Source organism: Prionailurus viverrinus, chromosome B3, assembly GCF_022837055.1.
Source record: "Prionailurus viverrinus isolate Anna chromosome B3, UM_Priviv_1.0, whole genome shotgun sequence".
In the NCBI taxonomy this organism is placed as follows: Eukaryota; Metazoa; Chordata; class Mammalia; order Carnivora; family Felidae; genus Prionailurus; species Prionailurus viverrinus.
In genome coordinates, this window is record NC_062566.1 from 47,328,948 (window position 1) to 47,353,147 (window position 24,200).

Sequence of the window (24,200 nt, forward strand, 5' to 3'; positions counted from 1 at the left end):
ATGTCTTCTTTGGAAAAATGTCTGTTCAGTATCATATAACTTCTGATATGGTGCACTGAGAGGGTAGCATCACTTCTCTGGTATTCCTGCCAAGAAGGCATGACCCAAATCTAATCATGAGGCAGCATCATACAGACCACATTGAGGGATATACTATTCAAAAATGTCAAGGTCACAAATGAAAGACAAAAAAAAGAACAAAGTCCTGTTCAGATTAAAGGAGGCTAATGAAACGTGGCAACAAAATTCAGTGTATGAACTTAGACTGGATCTTAGACTATAAAAATATCTCCCCCACCCCTGCATAGAGATTGATTAGATCAATCAGGGAGAAATGAATTAGATCTATAGGTTAGATAATAGGGCTCCATCATTGCTAATTTTCAAATTTTTTTCATGATACCATAGTTATATAAGATAATATCTTTGGTTTTTAGGAAATGCATACTGAAATATTTAGTACTAAAATAGCATCATGGTTGCAACTTGCTCTCAAAGGTTCTGAAAAATTAATGTGTATGTACATGTATATAAGAGAGGATGATACAAATGTGGTAAAATGTTACTGTTTAGGGAATCTGGGTGAAGGTAATTCTTCCTACCACTGGTAACTTTTCTGTTAGTCTAAAATTAGTTCAGAACAGGGGGATGGGCCCTGAGGAGGGCACTTGTTGGGATGAGCACTGGGTGTTGTATGGAAACCAATTTGACAATAAATTATATTAGAAAAATAAAAAAATAAAACCAGGAATCCAGGAATAAAATAAATAAATTAAAATAAATAAAACCAGTTCAGAACAAAAAGTTAAAAAAATAAAATGAATCACCAGCCCCTGCTCCCCTCAAAAACCTACAACTAGGGGCGCCTGGGTGGCTCAGTCGGTTAAGCGTCCGACTTCGGCTCAGGTCACGATCTCGCGGTCCGCGAGTTCGAGCCCCGCGTCAGGCTCTGGGCTGACGGCTCAGAGCCTGGAGCCTGATTCCGATTCTGTGTCTCCCTCTCTCTCTGCCCCTCCCCTGTTCATGCTCTGTCTCTCTCTGTCTCAAAAATAAATAAACGTTAAAAAAAAAATTAAAAAAAAAAAACCTACAACTAGAGTGCTAGATAACAATAACTGGTTTAAGAATTCAGCTATATACTTTTGAAATAAGCATTCCTAAAACATAACGGTACAGAAAGTTTGAAAATTAAAAGTTTAGAAAAGACATGCATAATAACTAGGGAAAAATGGCAGAGCCTGTATCAATATTGGACAAAATAGACTTTGTCCAAAAGCACTAGAGATAGAGATAGAGTACTATGTAATGATAGAGATTTTATTCAACAGGAAGATGTAATGGTTCCAAACTTACATGTACTTAAAGGCACAGCCTTAAGATATGTAAAGCAAAAATCAACAGAAACCACAAGAAGAAATAGACATATCTATCATAGTGATAGATTTTTGACTTCTCTCAATTATTAGAGAAGACAAAGAGAAGAGACAGATGTAGAAGGCCAAAAATTAGTAAAACAGAAAATTTGAACAAAGCAGTTTATAGCCTTGATCTAATATTATGGTATAGAATATGTTCAGATAGTACTGATCCAATTCTAAATGTTGTCAAATCATTCATATTTATATGAATGAAATTAGCTGCTTAGTTAAGGGAGTTGTAGCATGCTGTTGGTAATGGTGCTAATTTGTATATGAATTGATGGCTTGAGAGGAGGGAGATGAAAGATGGAAAGGACTGCTTCAGTGGGAAGGGTCAGGAGGTGAGGGTGTCAGGACACCCAGGTTCTCTTTTTTTTTTTTTCAATATATGAAGTTTATTGTCAAATTAGTTGCCATACGGCACCCAGTGCTCATCCCAAAAGGTGCCCTCCTCAATACCCATCACCCACCCTCCCCTCCCTCCCACCCCCCATCAACCCTCAGTTTGTTCTCAGTTTTTAAGAGTCTCTTATGCTTTGGCTCTCTTCCACTCTAACCTCTTTTTTTTTTTCCTTCCCCTCCCCCATGGGTTTCTGTTAAGTTTCTCACGATCCACATAAGAGTGAAAACATATGGTATCTGTCTTTCTCTGTATGGCTTATTTCACTTAGCATCACACTCTCCAGTTCCATCCATGTCGCTACAAAGGGCCATATTTCATTCTTTCTCATTGCCAAGTAGTATTCCATTGTGTATATAAACCACAATTTCTTTATCGATTCATCAGTTGATGGACATTTAGGCTCTTTCCATAATTTGGCTATTGTTGAGAGTGCTGCTATAAACATTGGGGTACAAGTGCCCCTATGCATCAGTACTCCTGTATCCCTTGGGTAAATTCCTAGCAGTGCTATTGCTGGGTCATAGGGTAGGTCTATTTTTAATTTTTTGAGGAATATCCACACTGTTTTCTAGAGTGGCTGCACCAATTTGCATTCCCACCAACAGTGCAGGAGGGTTCAGGACACCCAGGTTCTAATAACAACCCTGTTATAAATTGGCCACGCGATGTTTGACAAGCTGTCCTCTTGGATTTCATTTAAAAGATAGCAAAGTTCATCCTGCCTATTCTCCGAGAATGTCATCGGATTCAGTTGAAACATTCTAGTGAAGATGTTAAAAAATATAATGCACTCATAAGGATTAAATTAAACAAGTATTTATTGAATGTCTGCTCAATGCAAGGCCTACAGAAGACATTGTAGGGGATAGGGACATGTAAGTCATTAAAGAGATTCCAGTCTGAGAAGTCATGCAAGTTACCTGTTTCAAACCCTTCAATAGTTTCCCTTTGCTCTCAGGATAAAGACCAGCCATGGTGTAGCCTCTGCCTGTCTCTCTGGTTTCAACTCAGACATTTTCTCCCTCATTCAGCTTCATTCTCTCATACTGCTAATTTCTCTCCAACCACAGGATTTGTATACCAGCTGTTCCCTCAGCTTGAAGACCCTTTCTTCACCCTTTCACTGAGTCACTGCCTTCCTTCCCATCCTTCAGATCTCAACTCTGTTTCTCAAGGCAACAGGCCCCTGCCTCTTGAATAGGGCATGCTTTTTTTTACATGGAATCATAGTATAGTGCCCTTGTTCTTTGCAGTGATTTTATGTTTTAGGGAGCAATCATTTGATTAATATCCATATCCCTTAGTGACTGACAATAGGGGCCATGTCTGGTTTTATTTACTGGCATATCGTCGGCACTCAGTAAATATTTGTTGACAGGCTGACAGATCTTCTGATCAACTGACTGAATGAAGGTGCCTGAAGACAGTTACAAACAAATGCTGTGAAGAGACAAAGGAAGAGATAGTTTGTGAAATGAGTCCTAAAATAGACTGTAAAATGCTGCCTAGATGCTGGTTTGATTGATGATTGTGATTATCACTGATCAGCTTCAAGTGATCTGGACATTCATTATAACAAAGTTGCTGGGTTTTTTTTTTGTTTGTTTTTGTGGTTCTTTTTTGTTTGTTTGTTTTGTTTTGTTTTACCTCATTTTAGTGTTTTCTAGTAAATTCTATTGGAAATAACCCACTCTCTTTTGTCAGCCCAAGCATGAACCTCTCAGCATCTTCTGTGACCTTATGGGTGTGGACTATGAAGAGATGTGTCACTGGCTCTGCCATCGGAAACTGGCTACCACCACGGAGACATACATCAAACCCATATCCAAGCTGCAGGCCACAAATGCCCGTGATGCTTTGGCCAAGCACATTTATGCCAAGCTCTTTAACTGGATTGTAGATCATGTCAATCAAGCCCTCCATTCTGCTGTCAAACAGCACTCTTTTATTGGAGTGCTGGACATATATGGGTAAGTATATTTGGCTTAGCGGTCTGCCACAGACATTTCTTTCTAGAGATTACCTAGTAACTCTAAGTGGCTATTAGATTCTGTCTCCTACTGGTAAGGAGAAAAGAACATTAGAAGAGCATTTCTAAAAATCTTATTTCATTTGGTAATTTGCCTTCTGTGGGTACCATCTTTTAACTGTTAAAACTTTTCCTGTATACTTGTGCTTTTTGATGCCTAATATTTTTATTATCTTGTGTAGTTTTGCAAAAGAACCTATGAGATCTCTATTCCCATTTCCCCTTTCTTATGTGAGTGTGAATCTGTAAAGTGACAGGAGCAATTGCTTTGTCGTAATTCTGATTGTTCCCCCACTTGGGGATGAATTAGCCCTCAAAAACTCAAACTGTTGAACACCTCTGCATGCTGGACCCTTAAAAAGAAAATCTCTCTGCTACATGGCTGATGCTTGTCTGCTGGGTACAGAGTCCATATTACTGACTTATAGATCTTTATCTTCACTGATGTGGAAAGAAAGTTTTACAATGTTAGAAAATTTCCCACTTCTTTCTTGCTAATGTGTATATTTTAAATAGTTTAAAAAACTATTTGTTTCTTTTTTTCTCTTCACATAATATTTTTGGTTTTACAGATTTGAAACATTTGAAATAAACAGTTTTGAACAGTTTTGCATAAATTATGCAAATGAAAAACTACAGCAACAATTCAATATGGTAAGAATTTTCTTTTTTAACTAATATCCTACCATAAATTATTCTTTTGAATTTTACTCTGTCTTTAAAGTCTGGTTTCTGAAGTGAAGTTGTAAATTACAATTATTATCTGGGGTTTAGAACAGCTGAGGTGATGAGGAACTTATGATTAATAAGTAAGTGCAACACCAGAAATATGTTTATGGCCCAGATAGGATTCAAAGTGATCTTTATATTATAGTCTGAGTATAGTGAAAATTTGGTCAAAATAAATTGAGTGAGGTATGCAGGAAGTATGTTAGGTAGTAACATAGGCAGTATGAAGTTCTGAGCCCAGGATATCCTTCAGTGTGTTGTTCCTATGGAGTTAGGACTATCTTAACTCTTACTTGCTGTATCAGCAAAATGCCAGAATAAAAAATCAGAATACATTCTCTTTTGTACATATTTTTTTACATATGCTGTTTTACATATTCTCTTCAGCAGTCTGAGACATTCACCAGGACAATGGCAATGGGAATATTTTGAGAGAGGCTCTTGTGGAGTAGTAATGTCAAATATCTTCAAACATTATCATGGTATTGGGGGATTTCAAGGTATTTAAAAATGAGGGACGGTAGATTATAATAGTGAAGAGCAAAAAGTAGACCCCCAAAAGTAAACTGCTTGCATTGGAATCCCCTTCTCTGTTGATTACTCAAGGGACCTTGGGCAGGTTAATTGACCTTCCTGGGCCTTAGTCTTCTCATATATATAATGGGGATGATGATCATACTTACTATCATGGTTGTATAGATTAAATGAGTTAGAATATGTAAAGTGCTAAGCAGATGCAAGGCACAGTTCTAACAGCAAGATTAGGGATGGTTATTAGTACTGATGAAAGAGGATATTAAAAATGAGCCACCTATAGACATTGAAGATGGGAAAGAAGAGAGCTGAATGACAGGAAAAGAGCCTTTAGTATCCTTATCTTATAAAGAGAGAGGTCAAGTGGTATGGTCTATAGTTGATGAGGACAAAAAATAGAAGTTTAAAGGTATTATTTTAAATTACAAAATTAATAAAAATCAAAAGAAGATCTAAAGGTAGCAATATTTGGAGGACAGGAGAGGAGCAGTGGAGAGGTGATATATATGAATTTAGCCTCATCTGTCTCATCAAGAGATCAGTAGATGATTTTTCCAATGAATAAATAAAAGAATAGCAGATAAACATATTCTTTAGAGGTTAAGTACCAGAAGAAACAGCTAAGGTGTTGTCGAGTCACTTGATTCTTGTGCCAGATGCACCAAAGAATTAGAGACCTGAGACCAGAATGGGGAAGTAGAGTTTATTGAGTAGATAAGTACAGTGCGCTTTGAAGAGAGAAAGTGGGCCACTGCCAGAGCAACAGTAGCAATGGCCCTGACAAGCTCCAGCTGCATCCTTTTAAGTCTGCCTTGTGTACATGTAAATTTGACTTTGACGTTTTTGATGGACAACCGGTGGTTTATATAACATTCTGGCATCTGCGCATGTGTCTACCCGTGATGCCTTCTAATTTTTTCTGTATTATATATTTATTAGTTTCCAATGGGCTTTGTTGTGACTTTGTGTAACCTAAGGGCAAGTTGCATCTTTTGTGTGCATGCTCCGTTCTTGAAAGTCCCCTTGTGGCTTTTGAGCCCGCTCTGTGGCTAGGACTTTCCTGTTCTGTTACCCCTTAGAGGTGGCTCTGAAGGTAGCTCTTAACCCTCTGACGTGGCTCTGAGCCTGTGGCTAGCATCTGCTGTATTTCTTCTCACTCATGCCTGCCTAACTGCTTAACGAAAGGAGTTAAAAATGGTTTTCTCCAGAGAGTGAGACTGAGTTGGGGAGGGATGGGACAAGGGATTGTTGCTTGTTATCACCAAACCTTTAGAATGTTTGATTTTTTAAAAAAATAGTGCGTATGCTCTGATAAAAATTTGGACCATCTTTATTTAGCAAATTAAGCTACTTGGCATAAGGAAATAATGCAGAAGTGATCTTCAAACCTTAGGCTATGACTATTTCCATAAGAATATAATTGGTGTGTTTTTCATCTCTGCATAAGGATCATTAATAAAAACCTACCAGAGACTAATTATTCTGAGTTTCTTCATACTTTGTTTTGTTTTGTTTTTTTAGTTTCTTAATACTTTAATCACAGCCACAGCCTCTGCTCTTTCCTAGTATGTTTTGGCACAACGTGACTAGAAATACAAAGAACCAACACCGGCCTTCATTAGGGACTGGCTAGTTTGTCTATTTCTCAAGGATGCCCTGTCTCTCTCTGCATGTGTGTTTCTGATTCCCTTGTTTCTCTTTCTCTTTCCCTCTGTCTCTATTGATCTGTTTCTCCTTCTTCTCTCTCTGTTTCTCTCCCTCCCTCTCTCTCTCTCTCTCTCTCTGTCTCTCTGTCTCTCTCTCTCTCTCTCTCTCTCTCTGTCTCTCTCTCTCTCTGTCTTTCTCTCTCTCTCTCTCATACACACACACACACACACACACACCCCATACTGCATCTTAGCTTCTCTCTGCACAGCTGCTCCACTCCCTCTTACTATCAGATGGCATATTCTTCCCTTCTGTTCTGTATATATTTCCTCCCCACTTACTTCAAGCTTCCTGTGAATCTACCAGTGGTTGTATTGCTCCTCTCATCCTCTTAACTCGCTTAGTTCCCATTCATCTTGACTTCTTTCAGCCTCAGCTTACACTGTTAATTGCCTGCTTCCCAGTTCTTAACAGCTGAGGAAGAGATTCTGATTAACTTTGTTCATTTCTTCTTCAGAGATCTCTAGCAATTAACCAGCTGTGACTAGGAACTTGGGGTCTCACAGTGAAGAACTTGTCTGCTTTGAGCCACTCCCTTGGTAGGGATTATGAGTGGGGCACTGGGTGTGAGAAAGATGGTGTTTGGCATGTTTAGTGCTTGGAGGCATTACTTTTTGACCAAGGATCTCTCGCCATGTTGAACCTCATGCCAACATTATCTTTTTGACAACTAAGTATCTAAAATTTTTGAGGCCTCATGGACTTTTCCAAATTAGGCAGAGAGATATGGAAGAGAAACAAGCTCTATTTAAAATCTGGAGCACTGTTTCTGTTGTCATTGTGGAGACTGCATATACATTATTGAATTAAAAAAAGACATGGCTCATTGTTTTGGGAAATATTGGTACCATCAGTCAGGGTATCCTGCTGACACCTGGTGTCCCATTTGCCTTCTCATTCATCAAAAGAACAGAAGAAATTTACTTTCTGATTAACATGACATAAATATTCTTATGGATGTTTGTTTTTTTAATTACTAAAGCTTATTGCAGCTGGTAAATGCTGCAGGTGAGCCAGGAAGGGCATTATAACAAGTACAGAATAAAGTGAAAAAATTCCAGGTGCATAAGGAAAATATGTTTGAGAAATCAGAGTGACACCTAAGTTTCATGGGGTTTGGGGTCCTAGAAAATATGTTGTATGGACATAGCCACAGAGGGCTATTCTTTCCAGAAAAAAACATCAAGATGTACGAGAGAACAAGGGACACAAAAGAGACAAAGGAAAGCAGAAACCCCCAACAACGATTGAGTCAAGGCCATTAACATCTTAGAAAGATTAGAAGTTGTGGGTTGCTGCATTGGGCAGCCCGAAGCAAGAACTGTACCAGTGGTTGGCTTGCCCTTCTGCCTAGACTAACTTAACTACCATTCATCTGCAGAGCTCATGTCACACAGTAGCTTTTCCTCAGGAAAGCATTCCCTCCCCTCTCCTGTGTTCCCCCCACCCCCACCCTGTGTCCAAACTAGATAAGGACTCTTGCTCCCTTATTTTGAATTATTTTCCTTTGTAACACTACAGTTTCTGATCCCATGTGATTATTTGATTTCTATCTGATTTTCCACTAGTCTGCAAACTCTGTGAGGTCAGAACCCGTGTCTACTTTGTTAATGGTGTGTGGTAATTGCACATAGAGAAGGTGGATACTTATTTTTGTCTGAACGAGTAAACGAAGATAAGCAGTGGTGAGGTTGGTGGCCAATGCCTTTAGCAGAAACAGTGGTACCTTGCTACTTGTTGCAGCTGCTTGCAGCAGTGGATGTAGAATCTGGAAAAGTGAGCTGTAGATTCCCTGATGTGGAAAATAATGGAGGCAGACACAAAAGACTGTTAGCTAATTCTGAGGCACATGAACTTCAATATCACCATCCCTTAAGAGCATTACTTCCCCATGCTGTAAGCATCGCCCAGTGTGGTTTAGTAGTCTAAGGGGCATCTGCTCTGCATGGTTGTTCAAGCCAGCTATGGCATTGTTAGAAGCACTGTGCAATAATTTGAGGCCAAAAAGTGTATTGTGCAGTGTTGGATGTATACATACAAAAAATAAATTAAAAAGACTGCTACATTTGTCAGCTATTTAACACATCCACATATCTAGATTTACTTGTTCACCAAGAATCGTTTACAGCTGAAATTTTACTGTCTCTCATTTTTATTTGCTTCTTATTATTGTTCTCTGTGTGTAAATCATGTTTCTCCCATGAAATTATTATTGTTGGAAGCCATGGACTATCTCAAATTGTCAGATTTCCTCTTAGAGTGTTTTCTGTAAATGTTTTTTCTTGACTAACATTATTTATAATGATTCGGTAATACCAGTTTTTCTTTTTCATTTCAGCATGTCTTCAAATTAGAACAAGAAGAATATATGAAGGAACAGATTCCATGGACACTCATAGATTTTTATGATAATCAGCCTTGCATTAATCTTATAGAATCTAAACTAGGTATTCTAGATTTGCTGGATGAGGAATGCAAGGTAAATATGGTTTTCTGATGTACTCAGTCTATCAGAAGAGGTATGTCTTTGAAGTTAAATGAGTTTAAGCAGAGATTCATTCGTATACCATGAGGTGCCACCGTGGCAAGGGGGGGAGGGGGGGTGTCACCCTAGCTTGCATTTTGAAGAGTCACTAGGCCCAAATGGTTCTAACTACAATTGAAACTTGGAGAATTTCCTTTCTCTTTTCAGCTGCTTCTAAGTTGTGTGAAAAATTAACATTAGACATAACTACTACCCAGTGTTAGCCACTTCTGTTTTCAGTATGCTTATATTTGGTATTTTTGTTCAGCGGTATGACATATTTAAAGAAATGCAAGAAATTGTACAAAAGATATTCTGAATAGTCCTAAATATCTGTGATTTAAAAATTGACTGCTTATTCTTTATTACTGATAGATATGGTAGAAAGGGAGTTTTAGCTTTAATATTTATAGACACAATATACTGGGAAAATAATGGATCTCCAGCTTTACTACTAACTGAGTGATCTTAGACAAATAACCTATCCTTTCTCTTAACTCCTCTGTAGTTTGTATGCCATAAGTTACAACTTACCATAGATTGGTTCTCCTAAGCATCCAGATTTCCTACAACATTAAGAATGAATATGATGCTCAGTTTCACTTGAAATTTAAAAAATGCAAATGAGGGGCGCCTGGGTGGCTCAGTCGGTGGGGCGTCCGACTTCAGCTCAGGTCACGATCTCGCAGTCCGTGAGTTCGAGCCCCGCGTCAGGCTCTGGGCTGATGGCTCAGAGCCTGGAGCCTGCTTCAGATTCTGTGTCTCCCTCTCTCTCTGCCCCTCCCCCGTTCATGCTCTGTGTCCCTCTGTCTCAAAAATAAATAAATGTTAAAAAAAAAATTTTTTTAATAAAAAATGCAAATGAAAACAAAAATGGGATACTGCTTTTTACCTATAAGATAGGTGAGTTTATTTTTTATTTATTTATTTTTTTAACATTTATTTATTTTTGAGACAGAGAGAGACAGAGCATGAATGGGGGAGGGTCAGAGAGAGAGGGAGACACAGAATCTGAAACAGGCTCCAGGCTCTGAGCAGTCAGCCCAGAGCCCAATGCGGGGCTCGAACTCACGGACTGCGAGCTCATGACCTGAGCCGAAGTCAGACACTTAACCGACTGAGCCACCCAGGCGCCCCAAGATAGGCGAGTTTAAATTTGATAATACCTTTCACTTGATAATACCAAATGAATGTTTATTGCCATCTATACTCTTGAGGAAGGGCATGAGTTAATACAACATAGTTTTGAGGAAAGTTGACAATATTTATCAAAACTATAAGCACATGTACCTTTTGACTCAACAGCGGAACTGTTGGGAGTTCACACTATGAGTATGCTTGCAAAAGTATCGAAGGTATATGTGTGAAAGAAGTAATGGTGACCATTTTATAATAAAAAAAAAAAGAATAACAACCTGGTGGCCATAAATACAAGAATGCTATCATTAAGAAAAAAATGCAAGGAGCTTATAGAATGATCCTATTTGTGTGCATGCCTTTAGTCAGAAAGAAAAAAGTTGGTGCAAATGATGAGAGATCACTCTTCATTTTATACCTTTCTGAATTATATAAATATTTCACTCTGTGCAGCTGTTAAGAACTTAAAAAAATACATGATATGGGGCACCTGGCAGACTCAGCCTGGCAGGCTCAGTCTAATGTCATTAGAGCACGTGACTCTTGATCTCGGGGTCATTAGTTCAAGCCCCACGTTGGGCGTATAGCTTACTTAAAAAAATACGTGAAATCATAGTAGTTCATCTTTTATTTGTCAGGCTTTTGTTGTGTTAAAAACAGATAGAATATTTATTTGATTATTCCTGGTATAGGCAGATGGAGTTGCCCAAAGATTGGGCTGACTCACCCGTGGGAAGGTCTCAATCAATGCTTTTCATTAGTAATTGATTTTGGCATCTAAATGAAAAATGTGGAAGGAATGAGTTCCTAATTGAATATAAAAGTTGTTGGAAAAGCAAAAAAATGGTCTCTTGGTTAATGCATGAGAAGAATCTCATAACAATATTTACCTTGGCTGTTGTTGGTTTTCTTCTTAACTCCTCTAAATGTAGATGCCTAAAGGTACAGATGACACTTGGGCCCAAAAATTGTACAACACACATTTGAACAAATGTGCACTCTTTGAAAAGCCCCGTCTGTCAAACAAAGCTTTCATCATCCAACATTTTGCTGACAAAGTAAGGAAGCTTTATTGTCTTTTTTCTTTCTGAATACTTAAGTTCAAAGAGGAAAAAAATCAATAGTCAAGCGATACCAATTTTTTCTTTGCTGAAGTTTGCGTTCTTTAGGACCTTATAGGAAATGTGTTGCTTTGTCAGTTTTCCCTTCCTTCAACCTAGATGGAATTATATCATGAAATAAATATGAGTCTACAATCCTGTATATTTCTGCAAACCAAGAAACTCTGAAAGTTAAAAAATCTTTTCATCATTTATTTCTTGGCTAAACCTGATCTGTGACCTGAACTAACATGAGGTTATATATAGTATTTATTTATCCCAGTAAGGCTGGATATTTACGTACTTCAGTGTAGAAATGTTAATGTGTTTGATTACAGATTGCTGCCTCAGATTGCTGAAAAATTTGGAGGGGTCAGAATAGAGCCTGTGGACTTGTGTCCCCCTCTGTGTTTGAGTCAGTTGGTCCTTGCTGACAGTGCACGCAGACTCGCTGCTTCACAAGTTCAGTAGTGTACCTAGAAAATCAAGAGCCATGATACTAATTTATATTTCAAGGAAGTGTAAATAGGCATTGGGGGTAAGCTTTCTGGGGTCTCCTTCAGGAACTGAAGACCTTCTGAATCTCCTTAATCCTCTCTGGAAGCCTAAGAATGTGACTTTAGGTCACCTAAGGGCTTTGCGGTATTGGCTGGGGAGCACCCTGAGTGGTAGGTAGATGCCTGAAGTCGTTGGCGTTTTGGAAGCAGGAACAGTCCCTTCTCGAGTAGTTCCACTTACCAGTCATATCGTATTTACCCAGCCTCCACCTCAGCTCTCAGTCAGGCAGCCATTTGTTCCTTCTGATCTCTCTCCCAATTTAATCTCTTCTCTCCCAAGAGGACTACCCTTCCTGGATGGTGATCTCAGTCATAAGAAAATACATTGGGTTAGCCTTGGAAGAGCTCTTTTCAGCCAGCATGGGAGATGAGAGTCAACTTCTTATGAGTCTCATTACCCATGTATTGGGGAGATCTATTAGACCACAATTAATCACTACTACCACTGTTCCCTAGGAAAAACAGTATTTGAGGAGTTTTACTCTAGAGTTCACATACTTCTTCCCAAGAATGGTACTGATTTCTTAGAATAAAACCCATTCCAGTTTGCTGAGAGCCAGTCATATAGCCTGAGCTAAAAAACATTTTTGTTGTCGATGACAATAATATCTGTTCAAAAGTTCTGTTAAGGAGATTTTGCATGTGTTTTCAGGTGGAATACCAGTGTGAAGGCTTTCTGGAAAAGAATAAAGACACTGTTTTTGAAGAACAAATTAAAGTTCTGAAATCAAGCAAGGTAATTATGTATATACATGTAACTATGTATATACTGTCTCTAATCGCTAATAATCTTAAAGTGTTAAGTAATAAAACATTAGGTTTTTATTTTTTTAAGTTTATTTTTTTAATTTATTTTGAGAGAGAGAGAGAGAGCAAACAGGGGAGGGGCAGAGAGCAAAGGAGACAGAATCTCAAGCAGGCTTCCCACTATCAGTGCAGAGCTCGATGTGGGCCTCAGACTCACAAACCATGAGATCATGACCTGAGCCAAAATTGAGAGTCGGATATTTAACTGACTGAGCCACCTAGGTACCCTGAAACATTAGCCTTTTAACAATAACGATGATTTTTCTAACAGAATCAGCTTTACTGTGAATTTTTAATTTATCAAATACATAACAGTGTGTGTCAGGTCTTGTTTTAAATGCCTTAGAAATGTTAACTCATGTAATTTTTATAATGAGGTGATATTATCATCACTCCCATTTTACAGATGAGGGAACGGAGGCACAGAGATTTCATAGCTAGTAAGTTTTCAAGTCAAATTAAAATGCAAGCTGTCTGGCTGAGTCTGTGCTCTTGACCGTTATGCAATGTTGTCTTTCAGTTGTATGTGAAATTGCTTTCTCCACACTGGTTCTAGATTCTCTTATGCCATTGTGAGAGACTATGAGAGAAAACAGGTTTTTTTTTTGCTGTATCATTTTAAAAGGCTGCTCTGGAAACATGGCCTTAAGCGCTCCATCCAGATGGAGATTGATCTTTAGATCTCGGAATACAGTTGCAAGTGTGGCCCAGAGTACTTTCAAATTATTTTCCATAGGCATATATACTAGAAAGAGTGCTTTCTGGTTAGAAATGAATATTCCTGATTGCAGAGAATGTGATGACTGCAGTCGATTGGTTATTAGGTCGGTCTCAAACTCCACTCTTTGACTCTCTTCAGGAAAAGTTGGGGAGGAGAACACTGTTCACTTTCATCCTGGGGAGCAAACCAGGAAGCCAGTTACTTAGTTCAGCAAAATGAATATTCAATTGTTCAGTAAACAAACAAACAAACAAAAACTAAAATTATTCATGTGAATCATTCTAGACTATTGACTGGCACTTTTGTTTTCCTCGTTTATTCTAAGAGAGTCTTTTTAAGTTCAGTGGAATATTCTGTAAACATTTTTACTCTTGTTTTTAGAATTAGAACTTTTACTTTCAATTATTTTGATAATAGAAAGATCATGTAAAGACTAAATTCCAGTTTTAATCCCCAGAAAAGTAATGACTTTAAGTAAAAGTTTTTCACTTATAAGCACTGGGCATTAATGCTTTATAACTTATAGGACTGATGTATAAGAGAACAATCTTTCACAGTGCCTTTCCCTGAATATTATTCAGTTAGATTATAAATCATTTCTATTTATGAATAGTGATAAAAACCATGAAATTCTTGTATTAACTACTCTGCCTAGGTAATTTAGCTTAAATGGAACATTCACAGGCACCTGTAATCAGTTGTAGCTTTATTCTGACTAACTTTTCTGATTGGCTAGTGGATCCTTAATTATCAGAAGGTAGCCATGCATTCTGAGGGGTTGTTTGGAGAGACTCCAGTCTATGTAGCATTGTTGCACTTGGAGTTGGGAGATGGTGTATGATACACATAGCTTGGGTTTGCAAATCAAAACTGTTAGGAACTTTTATTTTACCCCTTTGGAACACAACTTTAGCACTGTAATACAAGATAGTGGTACAACATGTTTTCCTGTTTATAGACAACCAAACTAGAATATATTATTTATTTTGTAAAGCAAAGGATACATTCATTTGTGTAGCAAACAGCCATTATTGATATGTTTTATATAACAATTTGTTTTATACATCATGAGTTATTTCCTAAATTACCCTTATGATTAATATGCACATCAGGAGCAAATGAAATTTTATGATTTTTTTTTTAATGTTTGTATTTATTTTTGAAGGAGAGAGTGAGACAGAGCATGAGCGGGGGAGGAACAAAGAGAGAGGGAGACACAGAATCTGAAGCAGGCTCCAGGCTCTGAGCTGTCAGTACAGAACCGTGAAATCATGACCTGAGCCAAAGTCGGACACTCAACCGACTGAGCGACCCAGGCGCCCCATGATTTTGTTTTTTAATGAAACGGCTCTCTTAAGAAAATTATTTTTTCGGCAGATATGCCAAAATTTTAGACAAATAATTGGTAGTTGCAATTATAATTTGAAGGATTTATTTTATGTGGAATATGGCACTCTTTTTTTTTTTTAAATTTTTTTTTCAACGTTTATTTATTTTTGGGACAGAGAGAGACAGAGCATGAACGGGGGAGGGGCAGAGAGAGAGGGAGACACAGAATCGGAAACAGGCTCCAGGCTCTGAGCCATCAGCCCAGAGCCTGACACGGGGCTCGAACTCACGGACCGTGAGATCGTGACCTGGCTGAAGTCGGACGCTTAACCGACTGCGCCACCCAGGCGCCCCAATATGGCACTCTTTAAAAGATACCTACATATATCAAGATTTTCTTGTGGATTAGTTTGAAGTCTCTTTTATTCCATAAAATTTCTCCTAACCATATTGACTAATACCATCCATCCACTTGTTAAGTGCCAGATCTTTTTTTTTAAATATTTGTTTATTTTTGGAGAGTGCAAGTGGAGAAGGGTTGGGGGATGAGGGGGAACAGAGGATCTGATAGGCTAACATTAGTGAGCCTAATGTGGGGCTTGAACTCATGACCTGAGATCATGTCCTGAGCTGAAGTTGGATGCTCAACCAACTGAGCCATCCAGATGCCCCATGCTAGATCTTTTAATAGTCTTTCATAGTGCTAACCTGGTACAACACAAGATTGATTGCAGGAATTATGCAATCAAGTTATCAATCCCTTGAAAACAAGTATAAAAGGTTACAGGACAAGGACAGGGCTTTTAAGTTTTTTCCTTATAATCTATGCTATTTTCTAAAATTTATTATTAATTCATGATTATTTTTCAATCTTATGATATTAAAAAACTAGTTCATGACACCCTTCTTGCTGAGATCTCCAGTGATTTTTTTTTTAAGCTGGTGCTTACCATTTGAATTAATAGACAGTTGAAACATGATGATAAAACATTTTGTGGAGCTAAGGTAGTAAGATAGGACTTTCAATTAGTATTTTGCTCATAAAATAATTAAAGACCAGTAGTATGTTTATAGTGGCCATTTCCTGTAGATTAGGATTTCAAGTGTTACTGGAGTAGTTTTGATTTTGTTTCCCCCAAACATGGTCATAGAATCGTTGCTTTTTTCCCCTATATTTTTGTAGCATTTGTGTCACCTTCTTCTGTCTTTAGCTCCTAACACATATATTGATTATATTTGAAATGGGACTCTCAAAGGAGTTACTTAAGGAAGGGAATCACTGTGGATTCCAAGTCTTCAACATTGTTTCTGTGAAGGTTTACATTTGTGTTTATTTAGAGTGTAATTTTCTTTTATTGTTTCTGACTCAGTTTAAGATGCTTCCAGAACTATTTCAAGATGATGAGAAGGCCATCAGTCCAACTTCAGCCACCTCGTCAGGGCGCACGCCCCTCACCCGCACTCCTGCAAAGCTGACCAAAGGTAGACCAGGCCAGACAGCCAAAGAGCACAAGAAAACAGTGGGGCACCAGGTGAGTTCAGGGAGCTGCCACTGCAGGGCTCCTTCCCCTCAAGCTCAGCTGAAGTCTCAGATCTTCTTCTGTTAGCACCCCAGAGGAGGTGAAGAGAGACTAGAGCTTTTACTGTGAGAACATGTAAAACCCCTCCTGCTCCTCTCCACCAGACCCATGACTGTTTAAGCCTTTCCCCAAATAATTTTCTCTAGGTCTTCATTCTGGAAGTGCATATCCTCCCTCAGACCACTGCTGCCTTTTGTTTGTCCTCTGGTTCTTTCCTCTCTGGATTTGTACAGAGCACCGGCTCACTCAGTGCAGGAGCAGAGGCCTCTCCTTTTTTTTGATGTTCTCGGCTCTGTGGGGAATAGGAGATATTACTCACATATGTAGTGTCTGGACAAAGCTGGGTGCTCTGGATGGGAAGCCAGTCAGCTTGCTTTCCTGTGTGGGGGACCCTATGCCCAGGTAAAATAAGAAACAGGGACTGAGACAGGACCACAGCCTCCAGGCTTGACCCTGTGTCCCTAATGGTAACTCCAAACTGGCTATACGCCCCCATCCTCCTGCTCACTTCCTGTGCTCTTGTAAGTCCCCTGCTTCTTTATTAGTATCTTGCAGCAGAATTTCCACTATACGTAATTAAATGGATTTAATATTCTTAAAGAAAAGTCATATTTCTACTCAAAACTCCCAAGTTCACAACAAAAAGCTACAGAAGCGTGTGTTCAAGGGGTGGGGGTGGGGGTGAACTCTAATGGAAATGATGGACTTTGGGTGAATGATTTGTCAAAGCAGGTTCATCAGTTGTAACAAATATACCACTCTGATGAGAACACTGATAATGGGGGAGGCTGTACCTGTGTGGGGGCAGGAGATATATGGAGAATGCATATAACTTTTTTTTTTTTTTAAGAGAGAGAGAGAGTGTGTGTGTATGTGCAAGTGAGTGAAGAGCAGAGAGGGAGAGAGAGAAAATCCCACGAGGGGCAGAGAGAGAGAGAGATTTGGGGCTTACCTGAAGTGGGGCTCGTGTTTTTACTCAAAGCGGGGATCACCTGAAGTGGTGCATGAGCTCACCCGTTACAGGACTCGAACTCACAAACTGTAATATTATGACCTGAGCCAAAGTCAGATGCTTAACCAATTGAGCCACCCAGGTACCCACATCCTTGTATCTTCTATTTAATTTTGCTATGAACCTAAAACTGCTCTAAGAAAATAAGTCTGTAAAAAAGGAGTGGCAGGGAAAAGTGGTGGGAGGAGAACAAATGTATATTAGTAGAATAAGCCTGTATAAATGGCAGAGTTTAAGCAAATCTTAACCTAAAGCCCTGTATTCTTAAATAGTAGCAGCCCCCCTTTGAGGCTGGATCAAATTCATAGGTGGCAAAATCATCTCCCGTAGTGTCATTAAAATTTTTTTAACTGTTTTATATCATCATTGATTTTGACAAAACCTTGATGTCCCTTTCTGTTCTGTTTTCCATGCAGTTCCGAAACTCCCTTCACCTGCTTATGGAGACCCTCAATGCCACTACCCCTCACTATGTGCGCTGTATTAAGCCCAATGACTTCAAGTTCCCATTCACGTAAGTATTTCCCAACTACTAAATTAAAAAGGGTTCATCTCCCATAAGGATTTCCATACCAACAGAAGGAAAAAAATATTTGGGTAAATTTTGTTTGTTTGTTTTTGTTTTTTAGTTTTTGTTTCCCTTTGAGAATACGATAACAAATTAGCGGTAAATCAGCCGGTGGTCTTTTAAAGATTTTAGAAGTTGAGGTCAACCAAGCATTCCTAGTTCTACCTTCTGTTTTGAATGTATTTTAGTTCAAGATCTTTCTGGGCTTTTGTTAATTTGGGCATTAGTTAACTCCAGAGGTGGATTGGATAAGGCTGCGTTGGTGAATGTTCACAGTTCTCTCTGCTACTTTTCAACTGTTGACGCCATCAGAGAATGTCTACTATTACCAAATGTCTCATCCTACACAAATACCATGTATAAGGGAGAAGTTTTTTTTTCTTTTTCCAAAAATGTAAATATTTATTTCTCTAATTTTGAAAGTAATGCATGTGCATTGCAAAAACAGTTTTTAAGAAATATAAAATAGGATAAAAACAATCGAAAAAACATTCATTATACCCTGAGAGATAACTGGTATTAACTCACATAGATCCTTCTTGACCAACCAACATCCCTTCCTTCTCTGCTCTGAGTTTGTGTGTGACAGACAGAGATAGAGACTAAGAGGTAGAATGAGAAAGAGAGACAGTAATAAAAGGAAGCAACTTGTGCTGTAATTGCTGTTTTGTATCTGCTTTTAACTTAATATGGATATTTTACATGTTAGAAAGTAAAAATCCGTATTATCATTTTAATGACTACATAGTATCTCATTGTATAAACATACCATCATTTATTTAAATTATTCCCTGTTGATGACCATTTAAGTTATTCCAGCGATGCTACAATAAATATATTTTGCCAAACATTCTTTTATATTTGCCTGATTTATCTTCTTAGGACAATATATTTCCAGAAGTGGAGTTTCTGGGTCATAGATTAGGCACATTTACCAAAGGTTGTAATAATTCCCACTCCCACCCTATAATGTATGAGTGCTCATTTTCCTACATCCTGCCGATCCTGTCCTCTGAGATTCTGCCTTAGATGCAGGGCAGTTCTGAATGGTGCCGAGAAGCCCTTTCTGGAGGAAATGGGAGGCAGGAAAAGCTGCCACAGCCAGGGCCACTCTCCTGGACAAACCTAGGGGTGTTACTTTCTATCAGCCAACCCCATCTCCCACCACCAACAGAACGCTTGACAAGACAGCACAGCAGGAGGCTCAGATAGGGTACTCCAGGTTTAACTGGGGGTCTACAAAGAGTGATCATCCAGCAGGAAGCAGGCCTCGCTACTTCCTCTTCTAGTGTCAGTTTAATGTTACACGCCAGTTAACAGCATGAGTAAATATGAGTAAAATAAACATAACATATATAAGATACAATACAAAATAAAAATATTTCTCCTTGATGCGGACACTATAAATGCACACACAAAGTTGAATAGCTTTTAGAACACCACTATATATTTTTTTTTAATTTTTTTTTTCAACGTTTATTTTTGGGACAGAGAGAGACAGAGCATGAACGGGGGAGGGGCAGAGAGAGAGGGAGACACAGAATCGGAAACAGGCTCCAGGCTCTGAGCCATCAGCCCAGAGCCCGACGCGGGGCTCGAACTCACGGACCGCGAGATCGTGACCTGGCTGAAGTCGGACGCTTAACCGACTGCACCACCCAGGCGCCCCAATTTTTTTAAAATAATTAAATAGGGCATATTTAATTTGTTCCTCTTAGAGAAATCTCCAGAGCTGGCCAGTCTTTATTCCAGGTAGGTGTATAGAGTGAGCTAAAGAATTAAGAAAACAGCTCATCAGGCCAAGCCATTTAATGAGTATAGGCAAAATAGAGAGGGGCTTGGGGTTTTTAAAAATATGCTCAGTGGTATTCTTTTTTTTTTTTTTTTTTAATTTTTTTTTTCAACGTTTATTTATTTTTGGGACAGAGAGAGACAGAGCATGAACGGGGGAGGGGCAGAGAGAGAGGGAGACACAGAATCGGAAACAGGCTCCAGGCTCTGAGCCATCAGCCCAGAGCCCGATGCGGGGCTCGAACTCACGGACCGCGAGATCGTGACCTGGCTGAAGTCAGACGCTTAACCAACTGCGCCACCCAGGCGCCCCTGCTCAGTGGTATTCTTATGGGTCTGTGGTATGAGCTACAGATAATGTTTACAGCTCTTAATCTTTCCTGCTGATTGTCTCCTCCCCACTGTCATACAGAGTTTTCCCTGTTGATCACTGCTCCAACTTTGGAATGTTTTCTAATTTATCCATTTAATTCTTTACAAAAGAATTTATTCTCTGGACTGAGGGGAGTACTTTGTGGCTATAACCAGGCTTCTTTGTGTATTACTGATGCTCGCTTTTACACATAGGTTTGATGAGAAGAGGGCGGTGCAGCAACTGAGAGCGTGTGGTGTCCTGGAAACCATCCGCATCAGTGCAGCAGGCTTCCCCTCACGGTGAGTGTGGCAGTTTTGAAATATAAGGAATCTTATGGGAGACATTCTTACCTCTTTAAATAAGCTGATGTGAGTTTCTTTACGTAGGTGGACTTACCAAGAATTTTTCAGTCGCTACCGTGTCCTAATGAAGCAAAAGGATGTGCTGAGTGACAGAAAGCAAACATGCAAGAATGTTTTAGAGAAACTGATAGCGGTAAGAAAGATTTTCACTTAACTTTATCTGAACAGGTATTGGCCAAAGGCCTTGTGATTGTAACATTTGAATGCCCTGGGAAATACCACTAATCCAGATTATTTGGGGGTGAGAAGGTGGGGGGCACACTGTCTTAGAGGTCGAGGCTCATTGTGTTTAGGATGCTAGCCCTAGTGAGGGTGATGGTCTACTATCAGGAAACAGAATGAGGCCTGGACCCAGACTTGAGACACATTCGTTTTAGAGTTTGATCATTATCAGTAAAAGTTTACCTCGTACTTACTTATGGAAGATAAAAGACCAGGTACTGTGTGATTAAAAAAAAACTAAGTCTTGTCCTAAGGCAACATAGTCTGTGTTGGAAATTCATTCATTTTAAGGTAAGTATAATATGCCTAGTGTCTATCAAATACTAAAGAAATCAGAGGAAGGCAAAGCACATCCCACGTGTGCTACGGGAAGGAGGAACAATTTCATGGAAGATGCGTGTTTTGGTCAGGCCCAGAAGAATTGGTAAGATTGTGTAAAAGTAGAAGGATATTCTACTAGGGGCAAGTGTGAAGAAGTAGGAAAGCCTAGAAATTGCTCAGAAAATGGCAAAATGTGTTCATTTTGCTATATAAGATTGGTGTATGGCGCAGTAGGGAAATGGTTAAGAAATGTAGGTTGGTGTTTGAAAAGTCTTGTAGGCCAAGCTAGGGAGTTCTCAAATTTCAGAATACGTCAGAGTCATCTGGAAAGCTTGTCAAAATACAGATTTCTGGGCCCCATCTCGCAGAATTTTTTATTCAGTGGGTGTGGAATGAGCGCAATAATACGCATTTCTTTTTTTTTTTTTTAATTTTTTTTTTTCAACGTTTATTTATTTTTGGGACAGAGAGAGACAGAGCATGAACGGGGGAGGGGCAGAGAGAGAGGGAGACATAGAATTGGAAACAGGCTCCAGGCTCTGAGCCATCAGCCCAGAGCCCGACGCGGGGCTCGAACTCACGGACCGCAAGATCGTGACCTGGCTGAAGTCGGACGCTTAACCGACTGCGCCACCCAGGCGCCCCAATAATACGCATTTCTAACAAGTTCCCAGGTGATGCTGATGCTGGTCTGAGGACTCCATTTTGAGAACCAGTGATCTAATTCATGAAGAATTTAAGATTCATGAGAGGTTTTCTTAGAAAATATTTTCACTTGTTTGACACTAATTTGGATGGATTACCTAACTTTGAGGTAGTTAGTCCTAATTATTAACTATTAGCTAAATGTAATATCTCTTCTTTGGTAATAAAACCTTTTTTTTTTTTTTTTTTTTTTTTTTTGAGGAGCTAAGGCCACTATCTTTGTAATGTATAATAATCATGTTTTTTGAGTTTGGACCAACTCCTTTCTATCCTGGGTTCAGAAGGGAACAGAGAGCAGAAAGTAGGGATAGTTCTCCACCTCATCACCCAGACCGTGCCAGGCCTGGTTCAGGGCTCTACAGGGTGGTTTGACAGAGGAGGCTATATGGTAGAAGAGAGCAGGGGTGTGGTGGGGGAAGCTGAGATGAGACTCGGCAGGGTGGGGGGTGGGGAGAGGAACCACCTTCTAGCTCTGTTTAAGTTGTTTAGGTCTCCAGCTGGGCTTCCTATGTAAACTTTTGTGATTTAAATTGAAATAATTTTACATGTTTTACGTATATGTGGAGATTTCTGATTTTGCGGGTTCATGTGCAAGATGGATAGGAGATACTTATTTACCCTGAAAAGTAGTTTTCTTTGTTTTCCCTTAGAATTGCAGATCATGGTAGTGATTATTATAAATAAATCCCACTCTTCCTTTGACATGAGCATGGTTAATAACCTGCTTCCTTCTAGATAAAGTGGATCAGAATGCAATAGGCCAAAAATAGCATGCATATCTTGTAATCCAAAGTCAATGAACAATATAAGTGATTATGGTTTTGTAAAAGGAGTTTTGAAATTTGTAGAAGGATTTTAGATACATGTATAGGATTGTGTTTGTTTATTTTTCGATTCTGTTGATAAAAGCAAGAGATAACTATTGAAAACTTAACTCTTGATATGAATATGCAAAATTTTTTGTTGTTCGATTCTAATTTTGTGTGCACGGCTTCCTGCCTTTTTCTTCATGCTGGTGTTTTTGTCCCTTCAGCTTTCTCATGGAACATACAGCCTGATGTAATACTTACAGCCTGAGTCAGTCAGAGGGAGTGTCAGCATCTCCATTTCCTTGAGATATTTAAAATGCAAACATGCAAATAATAGCTGCCTATAACTCACAACCAAGTTTTTGGCCTCTGATAATAATTCCAGGTAGAATTATTCTGGAAAATAACTCTTAAACTGCAGTTTTCCTTACAGTCCCTTCTATTTGCTCAACTTACATAGGATAAAAAATCTGGCTCCATTAGTTAATTATGATGTAGCCCAAGTTTTAGCTACTAGCTTCATCCCTTTACTGATTCTGCTTTTAGATATATTTTTTCTCTTTTAAAAGTTCACATACATGGTCATCATTTCTACTTCTCAGTATACAATTTCTTCCAAAAAATAGGACAAGGACAAATACCAGTTTGGTAAGACAAAGATCTTTTTCCGTGCTGGTCAAGTAGCCTATCTAGAAAAATTGAGGGCGGACAAGCTGAGGGCTGCCTGCATCCGGATCCAGAAGACCATCCGAGGGTGGCTGCTGCGGAAGAAGTACCTGCGCATGCGGAAGGCGGCCATCATTGTGCAGAGATACGTGCGGGGCTACCAGGCCCGATGGTAGGTCTCTTGGCGCCTGTCCACCCTGACTCAGGGCCCCTGGCATTGGAGAGTTCATTGTCCAACTGAGGACAGTTTTGAGTGGTCTTCCCATTTGAGAAGGCAATGCCTCACCTCTTCCTAGTTTCAAAGAATAACAGGTTTACTCACAAGACAGTAAATAGAATAAAATTTCACTCACCCTTATGAATGATGTAGATTCATCTTCAAAAAAATTACAAATTACTGCCTACTCATGTCCCCAGTATTTTTTATACTTTGTACTTTTATGTGAGCTTGAAGAAATCATCTTTAAATTAAAATAATCATGAATATGTGCTTGTTAATAATGATTCCATTGAGGAGTTTTTAGGAGCAGTTAACTGAGGAGATCTGGAGGAGAGTGACACTTCAGTGTGATTACATATGAGGATAATTTTAATTTAGGACTGTCAGTAGGAATGAATTAATGATGAAGAATTTATGCCCAAACAGATAGATTAGGGATAAATAGACACATTAGCAATGGCACTTCTAAGAAAGCTGGTGGTAAGTAAGCATGGGATGACTGTGGATAGCCAGTTGGCTATGTAAAAGGGACAATATGCACTGTTCTAGAAAGAGCAAACCTTTTTCAGCTTCACTTTCTTTATTGTAATATCA

The 24,200-nt window shown here is 39.0% G+C and overlaps 1 protein-coding gene across 5 annotated transcripts in view; it reads left to right on the forward strand.

Moving 5' to 3' along the window:
- Positions 1–24,200, forward strand: part of MYO5A (myosin VA) — a 191,882-nt gene that overhangs the window by 107,940 nt on the left and 59,742 nt on the right. For all 5 annotated transcript variants that reach the window (XM_047862541.1, XM_047862544.1, XM_047862542.1 and 2 more), the window contains exons 10-19: positions 3,526–3,791; positions 4,423–4,504; positions 9,159–9,299; positions 11,414–11,539; positions 12,791–12,874; positions 16,366–16,527; positions 18,004–18,101; positions 20,514–20,600; positions 20,688–20,796; positions 23,347–23,558. In XM_047862541.1, the coding sequence (XP_047718497.1) occupies positions 3,526–3,791; positions 4,423–4,504; positions 9,159–9,299; positions 11,414–11,539; positions 12,791–12,874; positions 16,366–16,527; positions 18,004–18,101; positions 20,514–20,600; positions 20,688–20,796; positions 23,347–23,558 (1,367 nt within the window). The remainder of the gene's footprint in view (positions 1–3,525; positions 3,792–4,422; positions 4,505–9,158; positions 9,300–11,413; positions 11,540–12,790; positions 12,875–16,365; positions 16,528–18,003; positions 18,102–20,513; positions 20,601–20,687; positions 20,797–23,346; positions 23,559–24,200) is intronic.